Consider the following 9,846-nt stretch of genomic DNA (forward strand, 5'->3'; position numbering starts at 1 on the left):
GTCGGTTTTCTTTACTCCTCTCCTTGCTACAGAGCGCAAGAATTAATATCCTAGATTAGTCTATCCACTGGGGGGGGGGGGAGGGTTCGAGGGGGGGGGACGCATTTCATGTACTATTCACCGTTGAATAACAATAGTCAGCTAGTTAAAGGCATTTCTGAGTTTGAGGCCTGAACCCAGAGGAAAAGGAAAGGAAAGGTCCCCTGTGCAAGCACCAGTCGTTTCCGACTCCAAGGTGACGTTGCTTTCACGTTTTCACGGCAGACTTTTTACGGGGTGGTTTGCCCTTGCCTTCCCCAGTCATCTACACTTCCCCCCCAGCAAGCTGGGTCCTCATTTGACCGACCTCGGAAGGATGGAAGGCTGAGTCAACCTGGAGCCACCTTCCTGAACCCAGCTTCTGCTAAGATCTAACTCAGGTTGTGAGCAGAGCTTAGGACGGCAGTACTGCAGCTTTAACGCAGAGGATGCAGGAAAAACTAGAATTGTTTACCTGCAAGAAACCAGAGGGCAAATTCCACTGGGGGGGGGCGGGGAGAAGAGGTTTTGCATCATCTGTTTTACAACCCAGGAAGGGAGGGGCGTGGAGTTTATTTACTCGGATCATAAACAGTGGCTGAGAAAGCATGCTATTGCTTCAGACCCCTAGTTGCACAGAAATTTAGCAAACAGACCGGTCCCCCACAAGCATTCGAAAAGAGAAAGGGTCTCCCAGAAATCATGGGAACAGTTGAAGAGACGTCTTTCCCTGGAAGGATACTTTCAATTTCGGGGAGGGGGTGGGGGGAAGCAACTAGGCAGAGAAGAAATGTACAGAAGTAAACCAAGAGCTTAAGAAAGACTTACAAGAACGCCCCTGGCTCTGAGGAGGAAAAGAATAAGGCTTCTTTTACAAGGAGAAATTAATTACAGTTGACACAGTCCAAGGGTATCGGCCTTCTAAAAAGAAATATTTCAAAGGCCCAACGCCTCAGAGGAAGCAAGCAGCTGGGGATTTATAACCGAATTGCTAAATGCAAGAAAACAGCGTGCAGATAAAGTCACTTAAACTTTAAGTGCGTTTATTAAACAGAAGGTTGGTGAGGGGGAGAGAGAGTCATGGGGCTAAGGTGTTCAGATGCCAAAAGAGGAGCCAGTTTGGTGTGGTGGTTAAGTGTGCGAACTCTTATCTGGGAGAACCGAGTTTGATTCCCCACTCCTCCACTTGCAGTTGCTGGAATGGCCTTGGGTCAGCCATAGCTCTCAGAGGTTGTCCTTGAAATGGCAGCTTCTGGGAGAGCTCTCTCAGCCCCACCCACCTCACAAGGTGTCTGTTGTGGGGGAAGAAGATAAAGGAGATTGTAAGCCGCTCTGAGAGTCTGATTCAGAGAGAATGGTGGCGTATAAATCTATGGTCTTCTTCTTCTTGGACTGCACGCTTCCCCGCCCCCTCCAAGTTTTAACAGACTCACATCACGCACCTAAGCGATGTTGCATCTGCCAAAAGACGTTACAAAGCAACAGGATGTAGGATAAGACTTGGTTGTCTAAGGGTTTGTTGCCTGTAGGGGAACGGGGGTCTGTAGAAGATACCCGGACATGTTCTAGGTGCGCACGTGGAACACTAACCATGTCTGTAGGACCTGCAGGAACTGAACATATGTGCTGGAACACATGCAATGGGCATTGCACGGGAAGCTCCTCTTTCAAGAAAGCTTGCCAGTCTTTGCGATTCCACACTGGAATAGCTTAATGTTATAGGATAATATCACAGGACAATTTTAATAAGAAATAATCCTGGGTATTATGTCTATGTGACTTCTACCGTTAACGATTGCTGTGTGAAAGTTTTATAACAATTCTTATGAGGTTGTGCATGTTATTTCATGGGAGAGATAAGACAGACACGATAGGACATAAAAGATAAAATAACATGAGAAAAAGAATATTTGACTAGGTCATATTGTAGATAGACAGACATGGCATGTCATAATGCCATGTATATGAAAATGTCTTTGTATACAATAGCAAAACAAGAAAGGAAATATGACATTATAGCTTTAAAATGTATTATGTGATATATACAGCATTATGACATACAATATCTAGCATTATAACGTACAGATATCATATCATACAGTGCTTTTTGGAGCAGCAACGCACAGGGACTCAGTTCCGGATAGCTTGGCATCGGGGTGTGTGGCCTAATATGCAAATGAGTTCCTGCTGGGCTTTTTCCACAAAAAGCCCTTTGTGAAACAATGGTGTTGTCAGGGGTGTGTGGCCTAATATGCAAATGAGTTCCTGCTGGGCTTTTTCTACCAAAAAAGCCTCGACCATATATTTTAAACAATGTTTTCTTTCTTGTTTTGCTATTGTACACACATACAATTTGACTAAGGAATGTCTTTAATATTTGTAAATTGCACTTTATATATGTATGTATGTATGTATGTATGTGTGTATATATATATATATATATATATATACACACACACATACATTGGATAACTATAATTTTGATGCAGTTTCCCCCTTTTCCCTTTTTTTACTAGTCTGTTTCCCTTTAAAAACTCAAAACAAAAACCTTCTCACTGAAGAAGCCCTTACTGAAATTCAACTGCCCCCCTGCCCTTTCCTCTTTGGGGGTGGTTTGCAACCACCGCAACTTGCTTCTGGGGCAGAACGCCCCAGGTGATTCTAAACACCACTGAAGAAACAGGCAGCAGCTTCGCAGCACGAAGGAGCAGGAGGCGGGAGAAAGAAAAAAACCTCCACGCTGAGAAACGAAACGTTATTTACTTAAAATATCCCTGTCCTGCCCTTCCACAAAACCCAAGGTGGCTTACAAAACACAAACGTGCACGATTTAAAAATAAAAACACAGCTAAACACAAAGAGAAAAAACAAAATATATCAAAAGGGTCATGTATTAGGTTAAATCCAGGCCCTTCTGTGACTACGCAGGATCTGAGCAAGCAGCACAGAATTCCTTCGCACCCTGTCCTTTCTTAATGGAATACCAGAGTTCCCGCCTCCCTGTACCCGCAACCTAGGAGGACAGATACACAGTTGTTCCTTCTTCCATCCGTGGGAACCTTTAGCCACTCCCATAATGCGATATCCCCAGGGCTGGCCATAGACTCTCTGGCTAACTTATGTTGGCTAACTTATGTTGCCCCCCACACACACAGATAACATCACTAAGTCACATGGGAGGCACCCAATTTGGCGCCCCCAGAAGGCCGGCACCCCTATTGCCTAGTTTGCCTAGCAGCAGGGCAGGCCCTGAACATCTCACAGGAAACTTTCTCTTCCCATACAGATTACCCTGCGGAATCGGGAAATCCAATATACCCAGCAGTGCCTCAGCTCCAATATACCCAGCAGGGCCTCAGAGACATTCTGTTACGACTGTCTAATGCTGGTTTAGCACCAGCTAAGTTCTGCAGGAATGAAGAATCGGCTTCCACCACACCTTTCGACAGAATCCTATGTCCCTTGCTGCCTAAAACAACTTTTTCTTCCTCTCCTTGAACATTCCTCTGCTTTGAATACCGATGTCTTTTTTTGTGCATCACATCCTACTTTTTCCTTTCGTCCCTTGCCCCCTATGAGCTATTTTCCTGAGGGATCTTTCTGTCTGGCTGCCGGGCCTTTGTTCTATATTTTAAAAATGTACGCCCTGCTCCGTTTGCACTCCGCTTTTCTTCTCAAGGGGGCCGACATTATTTCGTCAAGCTTTTCATCAGGTTCTAAGCCCCGTTGGGCCCTCCACGGCACAAAAACAGTACGCTGGACTGGAGGAACCACTGGTCCGATCCAGAAGAGCTCTTCTTTTGTTCTTCTCGCCACCATTTTGTCCCATTTTCCGCCTCCCGAGTTCTGATTCCACTCAAGGCTGGAGTTGTCCATCTCCCTTGCTGGTCAACATCGAGCCAGAGCATCTGTTGATCCAGCACAAGGTTCTGGCCAGCGATTGCGATTCAAAGTCTCAAACATAGGCAAGAGGGCAGATTTGGAACTGGCTACCAGATATCCCTGAACTAAGGATGCCAAGAACTGAATCCAGGACCTTTTACCCGCTCTCAACATGCTCTGCGACTTGTCACAAGGGAGTATCAATGACATACTTCACAGGGTTGTGGTGAGAAAGAACGCACACAAAAAAAACCCCATAAAGTTTCTGTCTTTTCCCGTATATGCCCCGGAGGTCGCTTCATTCGGCCTCCCAAGAAAGGCTGACTGTCTCCGGCCCAAGAGATCTTGCCTTCTAGGTCCTGGCCCCAACCTGGTGGAATCAGCTCCCTGTGGAGATCCTGGCCCTACCTGGCTTGCTAGTCTTTCATAGGGCCTGTAAAACCAGGTCTTTGGGTGAGGCAGTGGCCGTTTATCCATTAGATTGTTTGGCCTTCCCGTACTGTACCATCCTACTGCGCTGATTTCCTGTACTATCCTGCTACGCCATCTTGTTATATTGTCCAGCCAGACTATTCTGTTGTACTGACTATTGTAATTAGGTTTTTTATTATTGTGCTGCTGTGATTTTATTGTTTATGTTGTACTCCGCTCTGAGCCCCTACAGAGGGAATGGCCAAAATATAAATAAATTAATAATAATAAAGCTTTTCTGCAAATCAAGGCTGCTAACTCATCATCATTATTATTATTGTTACTATTATTACTACTACCACCACTGTTTTTTTGTAGCAAGAACTCCTTTGCATATTAAGCCACACACCCCTGATGTAGCCAATCCTCCAAGAGCTTACAGAAGGCCCTGTGATAAAAGCCCTGTAAACTCTTGGAGGATTGGCTACATCACGGGGGTGTGGCCTAATATGCAAAGGAGTTCCTGCTACAAAAACAGCCCTGATTATTACTATCAGCACCACCACCATTGTATTTACTGTGCTGTGTTAAACACTATGCGTTGCTTCAGTTCTGTCTTTTCAGATTTCTGGTTAGCTCTACAACCCAAATCCAGTTTCATTGTTGACTGAATGTCCCGTCTGGCTGGTTTTATCGATTCATTCTGTGCAGTAAGCCTTAAGTTCCAAGCGAGAAACGCGAGCTATAAATAATGTAAATCAATAAATTAGTATTTTCAGCAACTGATGCAGATGTATAATCAGATGCACCTGAGAAAACGCAGAGCAAGAAAGGCCTAATTATTGAAAGGAAATTATCCTGATATTAACATTCTAAATAAGAAACAAAATTAAAAAGGAACGCTTGAGTCTAAGCATTTCTAAAAGTTAACTACTGTCTACTTCACCCCTCCAAAACTCTTCACTTTCCCTAGCAAATCACTGCCTATTGAAAAGAAACTGAAACTGATCCAGCCAGTACTCCCCCCCCCACCCCACCCAGTGCTCTTTGGAAGGAAACGATGAGGAAATCCAATAAAATGTTTTGCCCTCAGACGCTTAAATTTTGCAATGGATGTGGCTGATGCTGTTTTTGCTGGAAGCCCATGTACGGTAATTATTTTTTTCCCTTCATTTTCCACCACCTCCTGCTTTCTTACAGGGCTGAGCTATTCTTTATTTATCAAAACTTGTTGGAGATGAGCCCCGGAGCAAGCCAAACACTGCCTTCCCAGTCTGCATAACACAGTTCACAAGCATCTATTTATATATTAACAAACAGAAAGCACTTAGTCATCTGAAAGGGGGGTGAGAGGATCCTGCGCCCCAGCATCTATTTACCCGGTTAAATTTATTTATTTATTTCAATTTATATCCCGCCCTCTCCGCAAGCGGACTCAAGGCGGCTCACAACATCATAAAATACAATCAGTCCAATAAAACATATAAAATCATAATTTACTTAAAAAAAAACAAGGGAGGTGAGAAGATCTTGAGCCCCAGCATCTATTCACCTTGTTTAAAAAAGCAAACAGCACCGACCAATTTTACAGCAAGACGGTCAACCAAGAGAGCCTTTGACCCCAGCATCTATTTATCTGCTTGCAAACATCACCTGCTCGCCTGAGGTGGAGGGGAGGGGGTTAGGCCCAGCACCTATTTTATTAATTGCATCTCCAGTTTATTCTGTCGAGGAGAAATGTGCCAAATATAGCCACTGGTCCTAATTTAAGCTACGAATTTTGCATTCCTGGAGAAGGGAAATTGTTCTCTGCTCTCTTTCTTAACTCCAAGAAAACCCTAGTATTTCACATGTGGGTTTTCCACAAATGGGCAGTTCCTTTCTTTATACCGCCCCCAAAGGTCACCGCTTTCCCATGACCTGCCAATCCAAAACATCAGCAACCTAGAACATAAGAGATGCCCGTGTTGGATCAGGGCAATGGCTCATCCAGTCCGTGTCACACAGTGGCCTAAAAAGCCAGGTGCCATCAGGAGGTCCATCAGTGGGGCCAGGACACCAGAAGTCCTCACACTGTGCCCCCCCCCCCAAACACCAAGAATACAGAGCATCACTGCCCAAGTCAGAGAGTTCCATCTATACCCTGTGGCTAACTCATTCTCTCTTCGCAAATCCACATGTATTTTTCTCCCCCACCTCAAACACAAGTGTTTCACCTTCCGTGCCTGCCCCTTTCTTCCTCTCTAACCCACATGTGGGTTTTCCGCTAGAAAATCCCCCCCTACCAAGTCCACGTGTGCAGGTTTTTTTCCCCCCACTCAGAGAAGAAAATCAATGCAAATATTTATATGGGGGGGATTTCCCCTCAGTGTGGGCACGCCATTATCACCCCCCCCAACTCACATGTATGTTTCAGGTGGGTGTCTTTTTTCCTCCACCAACCACATGCCTCAAATTGGAGAAAGTTCCAGAGAGCAGTCTTTTTTTTTTTCACAGTAGAACAGCTAAATTTGAATCCAGGACCACCTCAGACACCAACAAGAGGAGATTTTGAGCGTCAATGCTTCCTTCTCCTTGAAGTGAGAAGTTCTTCCCTCCACGTGCTTGTCTAACCACGAGTTCTTTTTCATTCCCTCCCCCCAAAAAATCCACACATACATTTCCCCCTCAGCATACATCGCCTATACTTTACACCCCCCCCCCATTGTGAGCACTCCCCTTCAGAATATGGACCCCATTATTCCGCCCCCCCCCAAATGCACTTAAGTATTTCCTTCCAGCATAGGAAGGAAAATCCATGCATGCATTTCTCATCATAAATTACTCCCCTCCCCAACAAAAATCCCATGTGGGGATATTCCCCTCAGAGTAGGCCCCCAATTATACCCCCCCCCCATGCAAATCCATACATTTATTTCTCCTCAGTTTAAGCATCCCTTTCTCTCTCCTGAAATCTCAGCATGGCCCCCCACTCCCCCCAAACCCCACACGCAGCTAATCTCCTCAGGGTGAATACCCCATTATCCACCACAGGTTTGGAAACTCCTGGAGATTTGGGGTTACGAGGCCAGGGACCTCAGTGAGGTACAATGCCACAGAGTCCACTCCCCCAAAGCATCCACTTTCTCCAGGGGAACTGATCTCTGCCGTCTGGAGATGAGCTGGGATTCCAGGAGATCCCCAGGCCCCACCTGGAGGCTGCCACCCCCATGTAACAGTGCCTTCCTGGTTTTAGGGGGGGGGGGGGGACACTTTGACCTGTTAAGATTGCCAGATCCGGGCTGGGAAACTCCTGGATATTTGGGGGTGAAGCCTGGAGAGGCCAGGGACCTCAATGGGGTACAAGGCCGCATCCATTTTCTCCAGGGGAGCTGAGCTCTGCAGACTGGAGGTGAACTATAATTCCAGGGGATCTCCGGGTCCCACCTGGAGGCTGGCACCTTCACAGCAGCCCCCCCCTCCAAAGCATCCACGTTCTCCATGGGGAGCTGACCTCTGCAATCTGGAGATGAGCTGTAATTCCAGGGGATCTCCAGGTCCCCCCTGGAGGCTGGCATCCCTAGTAAGTGGGATACCATCAATGCCCTAGAGTCCACCCTCCAGGGGAGCTGATCTCCGCAGTCTGGAGATGAGCTGTAATTCCGGGGGGGTCTCCAGGTCCCTCCTGGAGGCTGGCATCCCTAGCAAGTGGGGTACCACCAATGCCCTAGAGTCCACCCTCCAGGGGAGCTGATCTCCGCAGTCTGGAGATGAGCTGTAATTCCAAGGGGGTCTCCAGGTCCCTCCTGGAGGCTGGCATCCCTAGCAAGTGGGGTACCACCAATGCCCTAGAGTCCACCCTCCAGGGGAGCTGATCTCCGCAGTCTGGAGACGAGCTGTAATTTCGGGGGGGGTCTCCAGGTCCCACTCGGAGGCCGGCACCCCTACAAGTGTCCCCCCCTCCAAAAGTCTCCATTATCTCCAGGGGAACTGATCTCGGTAGTGCGGAGATGAACTGTGATTCCGGGGGATCTCCAGGTGCCCCCTGGAGGCCGGCACCCCCTGCAAGAGCCCACCCTCCAACCCTCCATGTTCTCCAGGGGAGCCGCTCTCTAGCCTGGAATTGTCATCCCTCCCCACCCCCGGGGGCGTCTGGCACCCCTGCCCTCGGTCTCCCCCTCCCCAGGCTGCCCGGTGCGCAAAGGCGCAATCGTGGCCTCCCGTCTGCGCCCAAGTGCCCGTTCCGCCGGGCGGGCGGGCGAGGGAGGGAGGGACTCACTGCGGGGGGAGCTGGAGGGCCGGTCCGCCGCGCCGCTGGAAGGCGCCGTCGACGAAGACGCCGTTCTTGCCGAGGCAGCGCAGGTAGAAGTGGGGGGCGCGGAAGGCCAGCTCCAGGTGGCGGCGGGAGATGAAGCTGGAGTGGCCCATGTGCACGTCCACCGCCCCCTGCGAGGAGTTGCGCCCGATGGTCACCGACGCCTGCCGCACCAGGAACTCGAAGTCGCGGCCCTGCAGCCGGCCCAGCGGCGCGGGGAGCAGCAGCGAGGGAGGCGGCGGCTGCTGCAAGGAGGACGAGGACGACGACGAGGACGACCCGCACGACGAGCCCGCTTCCAGGCCCCCCGCCGCCGCCGCCACCGCCGCAGAGCCGGGGCTGCAGGGCGCCGAGCGCAGCGCCAGCAAGGCCCGGGCCCCGTTGCCGTTCTCCTCCCCGACTTCGGCCATGTTTTCCCAGCCAGCGTGCCAGCCCGCCCCGCCGGCCTCCGGGGCGGGGAAAAGGGGGAGCGGCCGCCTCGCCTGCGCCTCCGCCCCGACGGCGCAGGGCAAAGAGGAGGAGGAGGAGGTGGCGCAGATCGAGCTCGCCTTCTCGAGCCCGGAGCCGGGGCCTGGCGTGCGCGTAGGGTTGCCAAGCCCCAGGTGGGGGCGGGGGATCCCCCGGTTTGGAGGCCCTCCCCCTCTGATTCAGGGTCATCAGAGCGAGGGGGGGATTTTGCAACATTGGATGGTCCTTGCAAGATCAGAGGTGGGGGGGGGGCACTGATTGGGTGTACAGCATAGCAAAAACACAGACGCGCAGGGCTGCCGAGTCCAATTCGGGAAATATCTGGGGACGTTGTTAAAAAGTTTACAAGATGTCGACCAACAATATCACAGTGTTTGGTTGTCTTGTTGTTTCTCGACTTTGGGGGTGGAGCCAGGAGACATTAGGGGTGGGGCCAGGAGCAAGGTTGGGGCAAGCAGAAATGAACTCCAAAGGGAATGAGCACCTTTTAAATACCTTCTCTCAACTGGAAATAATGAGAGATAGGGGCACCTTCTTTGGGGGCTCATAGAATTGGACCCCCTGATCTTTTTGAAACTTGGAGGGTGTTTCGAAGAGAGGCACTGGATGCTATGCTGCAAATCTGGTGCCTTTACCTCAAAAAAACAGCCCCGCCCCCGAGCCCCAGATAACCTGCAAAATAATTCTCCATTATAGCCTATGGGAATCAGTTTCTATAGGGAATAATGGAGTGCCCAGCAGATATTTCCCTCTCCCGCTTTCTGATGGCCCTG

At 49.5% G+C, this 9,846-nt stretch overlaps 1 protein-coding gene across 2 annotated transcripts in view; it reads right to left on the bottom strand.

Annotated features, from left to right (window-relative positions):
• Positions 1-9,049, bottom strand: part of FOXK1 (forkhead box K1) — a 93,365-nt gene extending 84,316 nt beyond the window's left edge. For both annotated transcript variants that reach the window (XM_060260615.1, XM_060260614.1), the window contains exon 1: positions 8,570-9,049. In XM_060260615.1, coding sequence (XP_060116598.1) covers positions 8,570-9,015 — 446 coding nt within the window. In that variant the 5' untranslated portion in view covers positions 9,016-9,049. The remainder of the gene's footprint in view (positions 1-8,569) is intronic.
• Between the last annotated feature and the right edge of the window lie 797 nt (positions 9,050-9,846).

This window comes from Heteronotia binoei, chromosome 20 (genome assembly GCF_032191835.1).
Source record: "Heteronotia binoei isolate CCM8104 ecotype False Entrance Well chromosome 20, APGP_CSIRO_Hbin_v1, whole genome shotgun sequence".
In the NCBI taxonomy this organism is placed as follows: domain Eukaryota; kingdom Metazoa; phylum Chordata; class Lepidosauria; order Squamata; family Gekkonidae; genus Heteronotia; species Heteronotia binoei.